This window comes from Podarcis tiliguerta (genome assembly GCF_965153285.1).
Source record: "Podarcis tiliguerta genome assembly, chromosome: 1".
Lineage (NCBI taxonomy): Eukaryota > Metazoa > Chordata > Lepidosauria > Squamata > Lacertidae > Podarcis > Podarcis tiliguerta.
This window is the reverse complement of record NC_139534.1, coordinates 112785001-112804490: the sequence shown is the minus strand read 5'-3', so window position 1 is coordinate 112804490 and position 19490 is coordinate 112785001. Positions and strand designations below refer to the sequence as shown.

General features: G+C 42.7%; 1 protein-coding gene across 4 annotated transcripts in view; it reads left to right on the top strand.

Moving 5' to 3' along the window:
• The window catches only part of TC2N (tandem C2 domains, nuclear), a 35881-nt gene that overhangs the window by 437 nt on the left and 15954 nt on the right, over positions 1-19490 (top strand). The window contains exons 1-4 of one of the 4 annotated variants that reach the window (XM_083437496.1): positions 11-389; positions 12008-12092; positions 13674-13901; positions 16417-16593. In XM_083437496.1, coding sequence (XP_083293622.1) covers positions 354-389; positions 12008-12092; positions 13674-13901; positions 16417-16593 — 526 coding nt within the window. In that variant the 5' untranslated portion in view covers positions 11-353. Of the gene's footprint in view, positions 1-10; positions 390-11970; positions 12093-13673; positions 13902-16416; positions 16594-19490 lie in introns of those variants that run through there. The other 3 variants (XM_083437497.1, XM_083437499.1, XM_083437498.1) reach the window with 3 other exon arrangements.

Genomic DNA, 19490 nt, shown 5'->3' with positions numbered 1-19490 from the left:
GCAGGAAAAAGGAAAGGCGAGCGGAGATGAGGAGAAGCTGGAGCCGCCCCGGGGCAGTCTCTCCTCTCCAGGGCGCGCGTGCGCGTGGTCCTCTCATTTTTCTCCTCCCCTCGCCCGGGGAAAGTTGGTGTCTTGGAGCCGGTTTTCCTCCTCCTCGTGGGGAGAGGGGGGCAAGCCGTCGTCGTCGACCCCGTGTCCCTCACCCCGTTGGAGGCTGGAGATAGTGGCCGCCTAGCGCGCGCGCGCCCCGGGGAGCAGCCAGGTGCGCTTCTGCCTCACTGAGGGGCTGAGTCGTCCGCTGGAGTGCGGTCAGGAGCAAAGAAAGCGAGAGAAAGAAGTGGAGGAGGAGGAGGATGAAGGGACCTGACCGGAGTGGCCTCGCTGCTGAGGTAGACCCCTTGCCCATCTGTGCCAAACGGCAGCTTCCCCGGATAGTGGCACGTCTTGTGAATGAGGGCCGGCTGGAAGGGGATGGGGCTAGGTGGCCTTAAAAAATCCCAACAACAACAAATCTGCTTTTGTCTGAAAGGCCAAAAGTTCAAGAGCTGCAGAGTTTCCCCAGCATCATTATCTGTTTTATTTCCGCCTGTCGGGAAGCTATTAGAGGAAAATGTGCCCGAAGGCAAGGTACTGATCCTAAGTGGGGCAGGTGACTCCTAGTAGAGAGAGTATTGGTTTTCAGGAACTACCTCTTTGGTGCTTTAGTGAAAGTTCGTGCTTTGGCAATTTCGTTGATCTTGCCCATTCATTCCTCATCCAGCTGTGCTGATTAAAGCAGAACTGTTTGAAACTCAGATCCCGAAAGTATGTGTGATAGTTCTCTGTAAAGTGTCCAGAGTGCAATGCTAATTCATCGCAGTTGATGTATTCAGCCCCTCTGCCTGCTAAAAACTCTGGTAAATATATTAAAGCAAATGTAATGTTAACAAAATTCACTCACTCCTACTGAAGAATATTTGTGTTCATTTGTTCAACTGAATTAGTGCCCTGCATTTCTCTAAATGCTGGAATTCAATCCAGATGCTGTTAGTTTTGCTAAAATTCTGTTGAAATCAGTTGTGATGAAGTGAGTCACAACTAACTTCTCTCATTGATTTCAGTGGGACAATAGATCTAGGCCTACAAGTTGGATATAATTGATAAACTAGTCAGCTAAAGCTTTAATTGCCTGTTAACAGAGGAATCTTAGCTAATTCTTAGTTCTGCCATGAATTTACTATGTTGCCTTTGGCTCAAGACACTCAGTTTCTCAATCTATAAAATGGGAGTACTGCTTGTTATTGTTCCTATCTAAGCACGCCACTTGTAGTTTTACAGAATTGGCAAAATTGGGTTCAAATCTTATATGTGTAGCCCCATCTTGGTTTCTATTTATCCACTACCCTCTAGCTTTAGCATGATCTATGGAAACTGGCTTTTATATATATTGATACTACTACATGGTAAGAACTCTTAGAGTAAATGCATCAGTTCAGTAAATCACTATATGTGTATATATATATTTAAAATACTCTTTTAGCACCCATTAGAGCACAGAGCAATTTATCAGTTTTGTTCTAGCTATAAGCAGTATGTTATTGAAGTATATCTTTTATGATATTGATATCAGAACAGAGCAATCTTGTATTTGTTTACTCCTAAGGAATCCCAGTGTGCTCAATGGACTAAGTAACTGGGCATAGGATTGCATCTTTAAATAGCAAAACAGATGCATCTTGCTTAAATATTTTTGTTTGTCAGCCCAGGTGTCTTTCATTCAACATTAAATTGGTGAGGAGTCAAGATATAAGAACATTCTGTTCCAATGCCTAGACTATATTCCTGTACACTCATTTTGAGCACGTGACCAGTTGGGTGTGTTCAAGTGTGTCTAGCCATTTGACGTAACTCGTTAAATTCAGACCATTTTGGTTCGAACTGGCCTTGTAACTTTTAAGTCTGGGCACATTCCTGTCTTCTTGATTAAGGTTCACCAGTAGAGTCCTGGTTGCTTTATCATAGTACTGTTAGTGGCTGCTGTGGAAAAGGCAAATTCCATGTTAGGGAGAATTGGGAAAGGAGTTGAAAATAAAACTGCCAATATGTCATTAAACAAATCTACGGTGTGGCTGCGCTTGAGAGTACTGGGTACCGTTCTGGTTGCCTTACCTCAAAAAGGATATTGTAGAGTTAGATGGAGTGGCTTCCCAGTGAGGAAAAATTACAGCATTTGGGACTATTTTTGTTTAGAGAGAAATGTCAGTAAGAGCTGACATGATGGAAATTATGCATGGCATGGAGAAAGTGATTAGAGAAAAACCTTTCTCCCTCTCCCATAACACCAGGGCTCTGGGACATTCAAAGAAGCTGAACGCCCGAGGATTCTAGACAGACACAGCACAGAGTTTAACTATGGAATTTGTGCTCGCAAGTGGCAGTGTTGACCACCGACTTGTATGCCTTTAAAAGAAGATTAGACATGTAGGATAAGTCTATCAGTGCCTACAAATGATGTTGGCCATGTTCTGGTGTGTTGGAGAGTCAGTATGCTTCTGAACACCAGTTGCTGGAAACCACAGGAGGGAAGAACGTTGCACACAGGTTCCTTCTTGCAGGTTCCCCATAGGCACCTGGTTTGCTTCTGTGAGAACAGAATGCTGGACTAGATCACCTGTTGGCCTGATCCACCAGGCCCTTCTTGTGTTCTAGCATTCACTGCTGCCATTCAAATCAAGGAACAAAGGTGTCCACCAACATTCCAACCACTTTCGTGCCAGCCTAAATTCACCTAAATTAGAGAGACCATGTTATGAAGCATAACAGATGCATTCACTTCCATTTACCACACCTGCCACTAATTCTGCATGCTTCCTTATCCAACTGAATGAATGTATTTGCAAGTTATGGGAACAATGTTATCAGCAGAATAAATTGTAGTACGTGAATTGGGTGTTTGCCTAATGCAGCATTAGAAGTGTGTATGAGATAACTCTGATAGTTGTTACTAGGCTCCTTAGCATTTTCAAGTATTTTGTTGGTACTTCTTGCACTGGCAAAATAAGCCTAACACAATGCTGTCAGTTGCCTTGGGGTTAAAAATTATTAACCTTTGGCCCTCTTGGCCTGTGATGTTGAGCGTCTGCATTCTGGAATTTTTTACGGGAATTTTTTTTTCTTTAAACCATGATATATGTGAAAGGACTCTGGTTTATTGCCGTTCTCAAAGAATCTCTGCTTTGTAAAAATGTTGACGTTTTTGTTTTATGGTTACCCAGTGCATCAAGTTTTCTCTTCTCATTTTAAAGCAATGGGTCCAAACTACAAGAAAGAAGATTCCACCTAAACATTAGGAAGAACTTCCTGACAGTAAGAGCTGTTCGACAGTGGAATTTGCTGCCAAGGAGTGTGGTGGAGTCTCCCTCTTTGGAGGTCTTTAAGCAGAGGCTTGACAACCATATGTCAGGAGTGCTCTGATGGTGGTTCCTGCTTGGCAGGGGGTTGGACTCGATGGCCCTTGTGGTCTCTTCCAACTCTATGATTCTATGATTCTAAAGGCCCACAAATAATTTTGATACTATTTTGAGCTTTTAAATGTAAAACTTGATAGTGGCCAGAACTGGGTGATGAATCCAGCCGACGGTATTTTTCAGATACAATGTCAGATGTGAGCAGTTCTTTGTTTTTTTCCTGGTGGAATGCAGAGTAATGGCACCTTTGACACTTGACACCACAGAGATGCCAGATGATTCACAGGTGGGCAGCAACCTGTCAGAATGGCCCACAGAGATTGATGGAAGTAAGGATCTAACCCACTTGCCAGAAAAAGGTCCCTCACCCATGCTCTTGCATTACTAACTAGAAATTTAGAGTAGGATTGGCCCTAAAATATATTATTTCTCACAATGGGACAATACCTCTGTGTTCAGACTATTCTTGTTTACCTCTGAATCTTATAAAACTATGTGTGCCGAGACTAAACACCAATGTACTGCAAGTAAAAAGAAACAAAACAAAGGAGGGTGTATAGACACATTGAGGTCTGGAAACAGATGACATCTTAACAAGCATTTAAATGTCCCACTTGGGGTGCTAGCTGGATCCAGGCACCGGCCATATAGCAAGCTGTTTTTGCTTCCTATTGGTCCTATGCAAGTGCGCTGATTGCATTTCTCAAAATTGTTTTAGGAGAGGCTTATTCCTTTGAAAGGGTCTATGAAAATGCATAAATGGTTATAAGTGTGAATTTGCCTTTCAGGTTGTCCTTAGTCTTGTAGGCATTCGGTTTCACAGGTGCATGCCCCATAAACACAAACCAAGTGACTGTAAGCTGATGGAGAGATAACCCATTGAATCTGACATTCATGGCATGTGACATTCTTTATAATCAGGATTGGACTATGGCCAGTATGCTGCTAGCAGACATTCTTGGTTCACTGCTGCTACAAATTTATTTGCCATGCTCATCCTGGCAAGTATCCCGCCCCTTTCTAGAGAGCATAGGATGATGAGCCCCATCTCTTCTCCTGAACTTGGGGTTTAGGAATGCAAGTTAGGAGAACATTTCTGACCTTGCACTGTGCTTCAGAAGTGCTCTAAGTAACTCAAAAACTGAACACACTGCATGAGAAGCCTCTACTCGTGAACCTAAGGTACACTTGAGAAGAAAGATCCTGTACTGGTTTTTACAATTTGCACAAGTCTTAAAAATCACTACTTTTATGAATGAGGGAATGTGCTACAAATTCTTGGATTCCCCACTTGTCTATTCATATGAGTAGTGTTCTAATAATTAACTAGAGTACAGTGGTGCCTCGCAAGACGAAAAGAATCCGTTCCGTGAGTCTCTTCGTCTAGCGGTTTTTTCGTCTTGCGAAGCAAGCCCATTAGCGGATTAGCGCTATTAGCGGTTTAGCGGCTATTAGCAGCTATTAAAGGCTTAAGGGATTAGCGGATTAGCTGCTAAAAGGCTATTAGCAGCTTAGTGCCTTAGAAAAAGGGGGTGGGGAGCGGGAAAAAAACCCCAGGAATCGCAATACATTTTCGTCTTGCGAAGCAAGCCCATAGAGAAATTCGTCCTGCGAAGCACCTCCAAAACGGAAAACCCTTTCGTCTAGCGGGTTTTCCGTCTTGCGAGGCATTCGTCTTGCGGGGCACCACTGTACTTGCAGTTATATATGAAAATGTTTATCACCTGTTTTTTCTAGTTGGCTTGGGACCTGACTCTGCAAATTGAGGGTGTTATCTGCAAAGAACTATGATGTGACTGATTACACATTTTTAGACGCCAGGCGAGAATGTTCCTCTTCAGCCTAGATAGCTCAGTTGGTTAGAGTATGGTGCTGATAATGCCAAGGTTGCAGGTTCGACCCCCATATAGGATAGCTTCATAATCCTGTATTGCAGGGGGTTGGACTAGATGATCCTCAGGTTCCTTCCAACTATACAATTCTATGATACTGCCATAGTTTTGACCTGAAAAATGTTTTAACATACACACAGTGTCTTGCAGTCCCATGCATGCAACAAAAACCTGAAGGTCTTGCTGAGCTGTTTTCAGTTTGACAGTTTACAAATTGGAGAAATTGGGAAAATGCTGGAATCCAAATTAATCTTTCAGAAAGTGGGGTGTGAAAAATTTCAGACCCTCTAAAACTGAAAAGAGGAAGGTATTTGAAGAAGTTGTGGTATTCGTAGTAACTGAAGAACCCGCTCCTGATATTTCATTTCTTGGCAAAGACCATTATGAGGAATATGAGAGGGAAAATATAGAACACCGTAACAGGTAATTATGCAATAAGCAACCCAAAGAGGAAGTTAGTTCCTAGCCCAAGTTAGTTAGTGGCTTGCTTGCATAACAAGGCATAAGGATTAGCATACCTATAAAGGCCAGTATCCCATCTGCCTTCATATAGTGTAATATATAAGAAATATAACAATCTTACAGTTGCTCATTGCCCCAGAATGCCTTCCCAGTAGCTGAGCTGAGCTGAGTTATAAGTGTTTTTGAAGGTTACATCTATGCCAGATCATGTAGTTTAATCATGTGCCTATATTTCCTGTATTAAGAAATAACTAACATACCGGTCCTTTTTTTGTTCTGCCTTTTTCTTTTTTTACTGCTTTCTCCATTCTTTGTACAACACCTTCTGATTTACTGCTTGTAAGCTCTCTCTCCCAATAAAATTATTTGAACACCTAAGTAGCAATAGTGTACTGGGATCTTTTTCCATTGTAGAAGATTCGGTACTCCCCATGGGGTTTCCCCCCCTGCAAATGATAATTAATTAATTAGCCACACACCTTACTATGTGTTGTTGTTTTTTGGGGGGAAAAATCTGGGTTTGAGCTAGAAGCTCTTCTACAGCAGAAGCTGCTATTGTCTGAATTAGTTTAAACCACCTGTGAATCCTTTTTAACGTTCAAGCATTTCAGCAGAATGCCACTTATATTTCCTAAGGCAGTGAAGACGCCACTGAAACTCATCGAAAGCAGAATAATTCACGTTAGTTAAGAGGGTGGGCTTTGCATGGATGGTAAGCCAGGGTAGATCAAATTCTCCTGGAGCCTATGACCTGATGATGCAGGAGAAGATGGAACTGAGTTGGACAGGCTGAACAATTGGGGTAGTGTTGCATAGGATTAGGGCAAGGCAGAGGTTAACAGCAAGCTAATCTACCTAATAAGGGGTAATAATACCACAGGTGTAGTAGAAAACATGAGGACAGGGAATACATTCAGCGTATCTTGTTTGAACAAGGGAGAGGGATGACATGGATATACACTTCAAGGAACTTAAGGCACAATAAGGCCTTTTAAAAAACAGGAGGGTGAAATGGAAGCAAACTCCACCCAGATTGAAATGGCATATCCTGACTGTCTGCTTTTTTTGCATCTGGTAATAAAGCACACACACCTCCCTGTCCCTTGTTGTTGTTTCTAATATTTATACCTTGCTTTTCTTTTTTTTAATGTTCAGGATGGCTAACAATCAAATAAGCACAAAGAACAACCAGACATAAGGAAGTAACCAGAAATAACCCTTATTTTTAAATTTAAAAACGAAAGGAGGACAGACAGAATGGTCACGGGGTTGGAGCAACCACCCCACAAGAAAAGGTTTGATTTTTCTTAAGTTTACAAAAAAAAGGTCACGGTAGAGGTATAGAAAATTACGCAAATCCATGGGGGCTAAAACTATCGATGGCCACTGGTCATGATAAACCAATTAATTTAGAGCTTATTTTTGTGCTGCCTTCTTGCCAGAAGGGCCCCAAAGTCATCTTACAGTGGTTAATGTAAATAAGAAACTAAAGGAACACCTGAAGATAACAAACTGAAGACAAAAATAAATCCCAATAACATCCTTTAAGAAAGCAACAGTTAAAAGCCAAATATATAGTAATCTATCCTGCCTAAAGGTAAAATTCACCCCTGCCCACCCCACTCAAAATATCAAAGAGATATTGGTCTCAAGTAGAGGGATGGGGCAGATAGGTCAAAGAGCATGACCTTTGATTGTCCAAACCTCCCCCCTGCAGCAACATTACCTCCAGGGAGAGAGAGAGAGGTAATGTTTCTTGATAAGAGAAGGTAATTACCCTCCTGTCCTGCTTGCATGCCTCCCTAGATTGTCTCTGTGGGACAGTGTTCAAAACTCCCATTGTTCAAGGCGCACTTTGCGACAAGAAATTTCATTAGCGCAAGCAGCTTCTGAGCTCGGCGCAGTGCTGCACATAAGACGTCAGATTAAAACTGCAGAGTGGAAGGAAATGAGGACCTTTTTCTGCCTCCCCACTTCCAGCCACTCTCCGAAGACTGGAGAAGAGACCCTCTTAAGAAGATTAGGGGGGCAGGCAGGGGAAGGACCAGACCTTGTGAAAAATGAACATAACATTTTCATTCATTTTCAGCTTTCTGTTGTTATTAAAAAAGTGCACCTAGCCATTCCACTGTTGCACCCATAACCTAGGTTTAAGGTGCCGTTTAGCTCCTGGCTTTCATATCTCTGTTTCTAACACTGCTGCAGGGAAACAATATGCTGAACTACGTATACCTTTAGTTTGATCTAATAGGACTGTTTTTACGCAGCTTGATCATCAGGATTCCAAGGAAATGCATGCTGGTACATTGCTCCTCTGGCAGGGTAGCAGAAGGCAAATTCCAGAGAACCAATGTCCCTGTTTCTGCTGTTGTATGTTAGGTTTGTGTTCAGCCCCCACCCCGCCAATCCCATAAAACAAATGCTAGAATTTCTGTCCCTCACTCCCTGAAGCACATGTTCTTACCGGTTGAGCCTAGTATTATGTATACAGGTATTCAAATACTTTTCCACTTCACAAACAGTCGTTTATCTTGTTTGGGCATAACTCGTGTATTTAGTTAACGTTAACAGTTGGGCTGTTGACGTCTTTCGTTTTACAACCTGAATCTCTCTGTGGATGCAGAATGCAGGTGTTGAGAGACAGAAATTCTGGAGCTTAACTTCTTGCCATTGTGCAAAAAAGAAGAAGAAGTCTTTAAAGTGGTGTTCAAATGCCACAAGAAGTGTAGTATTATTATTATTAATAATAACAACAATTAAATGGTTATTTTATTGTATTTTTAAAAATGTAATGGTTATCTCTGTTTTGCTTTGGTACATGTAGAAGAAAAGTTGTTAATTGCAGGATATCCACTTTCTGGCAGTGATTTGTGTGACCATAGCTGTTGCAAGAATTTATTGGCACTCTTGTGCAAATCGGTGCTGAGAAATATCAGTAGCATCTGCACGGAGATGGCTCAGGTGTTCCTCTGTTCAGCTGCATCTTTGGGACTGCTCAGGCCACTACGTGTGAAACAGTTCAGAGAAGTCTGAACTAGGCTTGTGGCAGTGGTAGAGAATGTCCAACACATGGGCCTAATTAGGCTTATGGCGTTAGCACAGGACCTACATTTCTCTGAGTGTATACCATTGGATAAAATAGTGGCAAGTCAGCTCATCTTGCTGAGGGATCCAAGCTCTGTATAACTTATTTGGCCTCCCTGGTGTGGTCCAAAGGAAAGCAGAGCAATATGTTTGGCACCAGCTTGGCTGCAGGAGTCTCCAGAAGGAGATGTACAAGGCACCACCCAACCATCCTGGGGACTCCACTCTGGAATCCTGTAGGGTTTATACTCCTTAGCCCTTCCTTCTCTCAAAGTTATCCCACGAAACAGCAGAGGTTTAGGACAAATTCCACTGTCGAACAGCTCTTACTGTCAGGAAGTTCTTCCTAATGTTTAGGTCGAATCTTCTTTCTTGTAGTTTGGATCCATTGCTCCGTGTCTGCTTCTCTGGAGCAGCAGAAAACAACCTTTCTCCCTCCTCTATGTGACATCCTTTTATATATTTGAACGATGGCCCTTGTGGTCTCTTCCAACTCTATGATTCTATGATTCTAGGATCAGAGTTTTCCTTCTCCTAGATGGGCTACCTTGCCAGTTTGATGAGCCCCATCTGCCCCTCACTTCCCTCTGAAGCACATGCAGAAACTGCCTTCTGTTGGGCCTGCTATTGGTCTAGTCTGCTCAATCCACCAGAGCCTATCTTCACATTCAGGGCAAGACCCTACCCACTGAGAGTTTGAGACCTATCAGCTACCCTCAACTGGTTTAGCTGGCCAGTCAAAGCTGTTTTCTGGGGTGTGGCTGCTGTTGCATGCTGACAGCTTCTTGGAGGCACAGACGAGAACTGAGTGTAGGTTGGGTACCAAAGGTGAACAAACTACCCCAGAAGGAGTATGATGTGTCATCCCCCCACCAGAGGTACTACCCAATAAACCTCAGGCTTCAGACTGCTGGCTTGTAATTTTACACTGTATTGTCACTGCTCAGTATTTTGTTTTGCGGGGGTGTTATGTTCAAAGATTAAGATGACGTACACACACAAAAGCCCTAATAGTCAATTACTGACTTATAGCAACCACAATAACAGGCCTGCTTTTCTCTGGAGATCATGTTCAGCTCTTGATTGTTTATGTTCTTTACAGTTGGTTCTTATTATGGCCATTTTTTTTACTTAATTGTTAAAGGTATTTGCTTTCCTCTTCAAATATTTGCGTCTTGCGTCTGGGAATTAAGGCTTTGATATCAGATTTATCTGATTAACTTGTTGTCCAACAAAACAAATCTGGAAATCGTTAACATATTTATGCTCTCTAGTCCAACTACATTGAAGTAGTAATGATTAAATTCTTTAGGAGTGTGTCTGGTGGACTTTTATTTTTTTTAAAAAAAGAACAACTTTGATCTTACATTTCTTAGTCTCAAGAGCATTTTTTTTATCTTCACATCTATACAAATGTGAGTTGTATTTGGTCTAGCAGCCAGGTGACAGGATAACATCAAAACCCTGAACAGAGAGCAGGGATGAATCTGATATGGAAAAATATTTGATACTATCAAGACGTACCATGACATTCAGTGACCAAGTCAAGCCCCTATGCGAGAATTGTGAAAATTCGACATTCAGTTGCATTTAGTTATAGAAATCTTATCACATCTTTTGACATAAATGTCCTTAAGGCATTTTATAACAGTCAGTGTAAAGCAGTCAAAGACTGCAAAATATAATAATAGTAGGAAACCACTGAGACAAAAAAGAAGCAGATTGAAACAGTGGCTAGAACCCAATAAAATACACCTAAGTACAATTAATGGCAGGGACGCAGGTGGTGCTGTGGTCTAAACCACTGAGCCTAGGGCTTGCCGATCAGAAGGTCGGCGGTTCGAATCCCGCTACGGGGTGAGCTCCCGTTGCTCGGTCCCAGCTCCTGCCAACCTAGCAGTTCGAAAGCACGTCAAAGTGCAAGTAGATAAATACTCCAACGGAAAGGTAAATGGCATTTCCGTGCGCTGCTCTGGTTTTGCCAGAAGCGGCTTAGTCATGCTGGCCACGTGGCCCAGAAAAACTGTCTGCGGACAAACGTCAGCTCCCTTGGCCAGTAAAGCGAGATGAGTGCCACAACCCCAGAGTCATTCGCGACTGGACTTAACTGTCAGGGGTCCTTTACCTTTTTACAATTAATGGCATAGGAACACAGCTCCATGTTGGATGATTTGTGTGAACTGGCCATTACTTTGCATAGCCCACGCTGCATTTGTGTGTGCTCCTTCTGTGAATTCTTTATGAGATGCTCCCTCTCTTTAGATATTTGGTTGCTTTGGACTGATAGGGCCATCCTTGGGTTGTGTGGCCCTGGTTTGAATTTCATCATCCTAGAAGAATTCTGCAGCAGTGCATTTGGAGTAAGTTGCAGCTCAGGAAGGAAGGAAGGAAGCAAGCAAATATAAGCTGAAATTTCTATTCTTCACACCTGTTTATAAAAATGCCTGGAGTGTGCTGCTGCTGCTGCTGGCCTTCTGTTCTCTTAATAGCTCAGTGCGTGTTTATTAGGCACATGACCCATTTCAGAGGGGCTTTTTCCTTTCCTTTTAGAAGTCACATGTATTTCCTTATAGAAGCACATTTTATTTAACAGTATTTCCTTGTAGGAGATAAATTGGGCATAGTAGCATAGTAGCACCAAAAGCTGTGAGTTGCCTGTGTGACATCTTGCACAAGCCTAGTGCTTTTTTTACCAGTTCCTGTCTAGAAACCCCAATGAAGCAAGTGTTTTAATTTAGGACACTGTGCTTCTAAGTACAGTGGTACCTTGGTTTATAACCATAATCCATTCCAGAGGTCCGTTTGTAAACCAAAACAGATTGTAACCCAAGGTGCGCTTTCGCCAATGGGGCCTCCTTAAAAAATTTGTTCGTAATCCACAAAAAGGTGGCAAACTGGGACACGCACTTGCGGGTTTGACATGTTTGTAATCCAAAACGTATGCAAACCAAGGCGTATGCAAACCAAGGTACCACTGTACTGTATGGAACAGCATAGGAAGTGGGTAAATGAAATGCTGTACAAATGAAAGAAATTTGTCCTTTTCAATTCCTGTATTCTCATCTAAAGCAATGGTTAATTTTCAGGGCTGATTTCTAACTTGGATTCTTGACTGCATTCCAGCTTGTGTTAGAAGCAGTAATGGCAGCAGAATGCATCAAGAACTGTTGCAGTGCATGCTTGTATGTTGAGAAAGAAAAGCATGATGGTGAGTTCAATTAAATTTTGCATGTTTTTTAACACTGGCGTGGGTTTATTGGCAGCTGTCTTACAATCGTTTTGATCACCAGAAATGCTATGTTCTATTTAGAGCACCAGCCTTTCAAAATTTCATTTATACTCTCTTTTTCAGGTTGTATTTGTAGGGTGAAATGTTTAAATACCCTGTTGCCATTGTAAGGCAATTGGGTGATAGCCAACATTGCAGGAATGGAAGACAAGCTCATGCAAATATATATTTCCTCCTCCTCCTTCAACACTGCAGGCCCCACCCCCCAATCCCTCTAACGTATTTCTCTTGAAACGATTTATCAGTTTTGTGGAATGAATTGTACAATGCTGCAGTAGAAGGAGGAAAATTACTTTTGAGTGGTACTGGGGGTTTCAGGGAAGAAGACTAGAGAGGGAAATGTTCAGTGTGCCAGATTGTCTTTCATTGGCAGTGTTGGGCATCACTCACTGTTTGCATATTTGTCATTGATTACTGCATTTAAGTTGTCATTTGTTGACTAATTACTTTGTCATAACTGCAGAATTTAAGGACTATCTCTCTCCCATTCTGTAGCAGAGCACATTTTGTAAATGTGTACAAGTGCGTGGGGTATGGGAGGGAGGAAGAGAGGAAGATAGAGAGAGGGGGGGGAGTTGAATAGACACGGGGTAACAACCCGGATTATTAATGTTTATTATTAATAATTTTATCTATTAGCTACTTTTTGCAAAAATAAAATAAAAATGAAACTCAAAGCAACTTACAAATGAATGAGCATTAAAAGCAAGGATAAAACATCCTCAGTTCCACAAGTAATACACACACACACACACACACACACACACATACATACAGATCCAATGCTACCTCACCTTGCTAAAAGATAAGCAGATCCAAATGTTGGCACCCAAAAACAGATAGTGATGGTGCCAGGGGTTGCCTCCATAGGAAGGGTATTCAATAAATGTGGAGCCACCACTGAGAAGGCCTGTTCTCTTGTTCTCTGTACATCTCTCAGCGAGGGCACACAGAAAAGGGCCTCAGATAAAGAACAAAGGGACTGGGTTAGTCCATGTGGGTAGAGGTGGCCCTTGATGTAATGTGGCCCTGACCCACATAAGTCAAAACCAGCACTTGGAACTGGGTCTGGAAACTAATCAGTAGCCTGTGCAGATGGGCCAGGATTCTGCACCAGCTGCAATTTCCAAGCCCTCTTCAAAGACAGCTCCATGTAGAACACATTCTTCATTCTTGTGTAGATTGTGAAGGTTGCAATTTAAATTTTGCATTTGTGATGTTGAGTTTAATGGACAGCTTGCTTCTCAATAATCACCTTCTAAACCTTCTCCGAAGGAGTTGTTTGAACCGTGAAAAGGATTGGTTTACAGCACTTTAGAACCACTGCAAATCTTCCTGAGACAGATATACTTAGTGCCTGCTGCTCCCTCTCTGGGGGTGCAGTTAACAGGATAGAAAAACCTATTTGCCTCTGATCCTGTTAAAAACACAAAAGATCATTTCAGACTGTTCATTCAAGGCTTGAATGTGCTTCTCATGCTTTTTTATGTTAAATTACAGCTTCTCTGGAGAAGGAGTCTGAAGTTACAGCCAAATATAGATCAAATGTTGTAGAGAAGCCTCCCTTGTCTTCTGTGTTGGTGAAACCTCAGGTTGGCTGTTCGGAGGATTATCTTCTCTCCAAGCTCCCGCCAGGTGGCAAGGATGTGCCCTTTGTGGTTCCTCAGTTCAAGCTTGCCTACATTCAGCCCAGGAACCTTGGCAATCCACACATTGGAGGAATTCAAGGTAAAGCACTGGAAGAAAACAGAACAGACTTAAAAGCAGCTTGTTTATTCAATTGAGGAATACCCTATGTAGTTTCAGAGGCACTTGGTTGAGTTGAGCTGCCTGCATCCGCAATTGCATTCCAACTTGTTTAATACCCACAGTGCTTCAGGCCGCTGTGTGTCTTTGGGGAAATTCTACACAATATGCAGCTCTTAGGATGAAAAACCTGCTCTTAGGACCCTCCTTCTGTTTGTGTAACCATTCACACCAAAATGAAAGCCCCTGGCTTTTGCCAAGAATGTTTTTAGCCTCTTTGGCTTCTGATTCAATCAGAGTTTGGCATTAGTCATTCCCTACAACCCCTTCAAATAATTAGACCTGTGTTTTTCAGGCCATCATTTGTGTTCCAACTGTTTTTATTTCCACTACCTAATCTGGGTTGGAAGGTAGAGCCAAGGTCTTGTTTCATGCAGATATGGTTCCCATGACAATGTATTCTTTTGTGTGGTGGATTTTGTGTGTGTGTGTTTATGTGTGTTTTGGAAGCTCCTTCTCGCCCGCCCCCCCCCCCTTGAGACCTTTGAGTGAGGAAATAGTATCCTATTGTGAAGTACGTGCACCTCAAGGACTCTCAGGCCAGGGAGTGTTCTGCAAGTCAGGTGGTTTATCAGGCAATGCATTCTTGATTTTAGGATCTGCAAAACAACTCAAATATGCTGCCGTGCCAAAAAAGTTAGCCCTTACCTGTTTGTAGCTAAAAGTCTTAAAGTAAAAAAGTAGATCATGCAGAATTAAGGCTAAGACTGTCAAAAAATATATTCTGTGCCTGCTGATTTAAAACACACAAAATTATTGGGATCTTCCCCTTTTCTGCAGTGTTTTTCTGGAACAGATACAGATTTTACAATCACATTGATGAATTTCATTCTTCAAAAGTGTTCTTTCATAGTTTTAGTAGTAGTAGTAGTAGTAGAAGAAGAAGAAGAAGAAGAAGAATTTTATAAGAAGAAGAATTTTATTATTTGTTTGCCCCAGCCACTCTGAGCAACTTCCAACAAATACGAAAACATCAAACATTAAAAATTTTCCTCTGGAAAAGGTGGCTTGTATGCTAGTATTTTACTCAACGGTGAATTGCTTGCCTTGCCCATAGCCCAGAGGCCGATAGCTGTCACATTTCTTTTTCTTTATTCATTTGGATTTTAACGCAAGATCCTGCCCATTCCTCTAGGCAGTATCAGAAGTGAAGAAAGAGCATCACAGAAATCGTGCAATTGACCTAAAAGTGCTCCTGTTGTATAGGAATATTAGGATAATGAAGCCTGACTGCCACCCAGTCATTGGTGCTGTGTCTCCTCTTTTCAACTTTGTCTACTCAGGATACATACGCTGGCTTCAATCCTATATGCCTTTTCTTGAGAGAAAGACCCACTGAGCTCAGTGGGATTTGCTTCTGAGTAGATGTGCATAGGGTCAGGCTGCCTCTGTTTACTTAGTGATGCTAATACTGAGTGAAGATCACTTGCCCATATAGGTATTTGGTGTGATTAAAGGTAAAGGTACCCCTGCCCGTACGGGCCAGTCTTGACAGACTCTAGGGTTGTGCGCCCATCTCACTCAAAGAGGCCAAGGGCCAGCGCTGTCCGAAGACACTTCCGGGTCACGTGGCCAGCGTGACATCGCTGCTCTGGCGAGCCAGAGCCGCACACGGAAACGCCGTTTACCTTCCCGCTAGTAAGCGGTCCCTATTTATCTACTTGCACCCGAGAGTGCTTTCGAACTGCTAGGTTGGCAGGCCTGGGACCAAACAGCGGGAGCGCACCCCGCCGCGGGGATTCGAACCGCCGACCTTTCGATCGGCAAGCCCTAGGCACCGAGGCTTTAACCCACAGCGCCACCCGCGTCCCATATTTGGTGTGATTAGCATCACATTTAAAGGGCACTTGATGCATATGTGTATTTGCAATGCGCAGGCAGCATTGTCAGCCTTGGCCTTGGCGGAAGCACTTCTGATGTGCACTCTTTGATGTGATGTTGGATATACCTACATGGTTACGTGCTTTTCATGTCACAGCAGTGTATCTAGAACACCCCTTTGACTGCACACTTTTCTTGGACACAAACCAGCTCTTCTCTGTGTTCTGCATGACACTGAGCATACCATACTCTTGGCACAAATTAAGTGTCTAGTAGCAGCTCCAAGTAAAGCACTAGGATACGCAAGGTAATTTTTAATGCTTTGCCAATGTCAATAACCGTGCAAAGTAATGCACCTCCCTTCTCTATATTTGTTTTCAGCTTTTTATGAATGTAATATCCCTTGGTATCAATACTCAATTAAAAGTATTTGGGTCCTGGAAAACCTTTTATAACTTTACAAGATTTCCCAACTCAGCTACTGACCTTTGCACAGGCATGCAACCTAGGAAGAGGAAACATCTGTTTTTTGACTCTGTAGACTGACCCGCTGATACGTTACGCAATACTTAGGTGAAATGCTGACTTGCCTAATAATGTAACTCATGCCTTGCAGGTTCTGCTATAGCACATTTTGGTGACCGGAAAGCAGATGTTTCCAACACATACCAGCAAAGACCTCTTGTTGATGTGGTGTATAATCCATTCTACATGTACCAGCAGCCTTCTCTCTCTCCAGATTCGACTCAGTACTGCCCAGAAAAATCTAACAAAAGAAAACTATACGGGTCAGGTAAATAATAAACTAGTGGCAATACTATTCATCCCACCACTGCCTCTTCATTATCTGCAACTGAAATAAATAAGTGACCTGGACAGTAGCATTGTAAAGACCCTTTACAGCCATGAATTCAGTGGTTTTTGGGAGCACACCACTGTTTCATGTGTTTGAGGACTTGCAGCCAGCTCCTCTGAGGCCTAGGGCAAGTCTACCTAGCTGCCCCTCACCTTGCATGGACCTGTCAGTATTCCAAATGCCCAGGTTCTCACCCTGAGCTATAAACACCAAGTGCCCTACCACCCATCAGGCCCAAGTACTGCACCCTCTGCACATTCAGAAACAAACAAAGGGAGACAATGAGAGACAGAGAAAAAATCTCCAGTGTTGAGCAGCACTCGTTCATGGGCCAGGTGTTTGAAACTGGTCACAGCTGCTTTGAATTCCCCACCCAAAAATGCCCAGGTCAGCACAGCTGCTAGCAAACATCAAATGGTTTAGTCGCCCTGGTCCCCTGTACCTTGTCACCAGGCAGCAATCAGACAGTGTATACAACACAGTTATTCTTTGTGTGGACACAAGTTAGTGGAGAACTGTTGGGAGCTGGCAAGAAAACTGCAGGAAGGTTGTGCAGCTTCCCTTCTTTTTAATGGGGCTGGCACAGTAAAATACCTACCTTATAAAAAATCACAAGTTATTCTGAGTTGTCACTAACGCAGAACTGTCTGAATGAGACTAGTTTTTTTACCTACAGATGCTTAGGGTGAGATACTAGGATCTTACTTTTGAATCTACTATCTATGTATTTAATTGTTTTGAACAATACAATCTCTGCCCCAGTTGTGTGCAGCTTGTACAGGCTCCTATATTGTTCCTATATTGTAGTGGTGATAGGGGATTCCCTACTGAGGGGAACAGAAGCAGTGATCTGTGGGCCTGACAAGATGTCTCGGGAAGTGTGCTGTCTCCCCGGGGCTAAGATCCAAGATGTAACTGAACGACTGCAAGGAATCATAAAACCCACTGACAAATACCCCTTCCTCTTGGTTCATGTGGGAACCAATGACACTGCAAGCAATAGCCTCCAGAAGATCAAAAGAGACTACGAGGCTCTGGGCAGGAAATTGAAGCAATTAAATGCACAAATCGTCATCTCATCTGTCCTCCCAGTTGAACGACGTGGCCCAGGGAGAGAGAGGAAAATAGTGGAAGTAAACAGCTGGCTTCGCAAATGGTGTAAACAGGAACGGTTTGGATTCTTAGATCACGGACTGCAGTTTCTTGAGGATGGACTTCTGGCAAGCGATGGGCTGCACCTCACAACGGTTGGGAGGAATGTTTTTGCCAAAAAACTAAGAAACCTCATCAGGAGGGATTTAAACTGACTAATGTGGGGGAGGGAGACAGTGCTCCTGAAGGTAGGAGTCTATTAATTGATGAAGATGATCATCCAAATGTCATAGACCAAATGGAGCAAACAGCAAGCAGACCTAGTGGTGGGAGGAAAAAATCCTTAAATAAGAGACACGGGGGAATGACTAATGGACTTCAATGTCTGTACACTAATGCACAAAGCATGGGAAATAAACAAGATGAGCTTGAGCTCTTGGTACAGCAAACTAAATATGACATAATAGGCATCACTGAAACATGGTGGGATAAGTCCCACGATTGGAATGTAAAAATGGAGGGATACAATCTATTTCAGAGAAACAGACCAGACAAGAAAGGAGGAGGAGTGGCGTTATATGTCAGGGATGTGTATACCTGTGAAGAGATCCAAGATTTAGAACCTCAAAGCCAAAGTGAGAGCATTTGGGTCAAAATTAAGGGAGAGAAGAATAACAGTGACCTCATTGTGGGAGTTTACTATAGATCCCCAAGCCAAACGGAGGACATAGATGATGCCTTCCTGGAACAGATGGCCAAGCATGCAAAAGGAAGGGAGATAGTAGTAATGGGGGACTTCAATTACCCAGATATTTGTTGGATGTCAAACTCAGCCAAGAGCATAAGGTCAAACAGATTCCTCACTGGCCTTGCAGACAACTTCATTGTCCAGAAAGTGGGAGAAGCAACAAGAGGAACAGCCATTTTAGATCTGGTCCTAACCAATGTCGATGACCTGGTTAATGGGGTAGAAGTGGAAGGATCATTAGGCGCAAGTGATCATGCTCTTCTGAAGTTTACTATACAACGGAAAGGAGCAGCCAAGCATACTAGGACTCAATTTCTTGACTTTAAGAAAGCCGACTTCATAAAACTTAGGGAAGTGCTGGGTGAGATCCCATGGACAGTAATACTAAAAGGAAAGGGAGTTCATGATGGCTGGGAGTTTGTTAAGAGGGAGATAGTAAAAGCACAACTTCAGGCAATACCAATGAGACGGAAACATGGAAGGTGCCTAAAGAAGCCAGGGTGGCTATCTAAAGAACTTTTAACTGAGTTAAGATTAAAAAAGGATGTGTACAAAAAATGGAAAAGGGGGGAAACCACCAAAGAGGAATTCAAACAAATAGCCAGCACGTGTAGACACAAAGTCAGAAAAGCTAAAGCACAGAATGAACTCAGGCTTGCTAGAGAGGTTAAAAGCAACAAAAAAGGCTTTTATGGGTATGTTCGTAGCAAAAGGAAGAACAAAGAAACAGTGGGGTCACTCAGAGGAGAAGATGGTGAAATGCAAACAGGGGACACAGAAAGGGCTGAACTCCTCAATGCCTTCTTTGCCTCAGTCTTCTCCGATAAAGAAAACAATGCCCGACCTGAAGAATTTGGAGGAAATGATTCAGCAGAGGAAACACAGCCCAGAATAACTAAGGAGATAGTACAAGAATACTTGGCTAGTTTAGATGTATTCAAGTCTCCAGGGCCAGATGAACTGCATCCAAGAGTATTAAAAGAACTGGCAGATG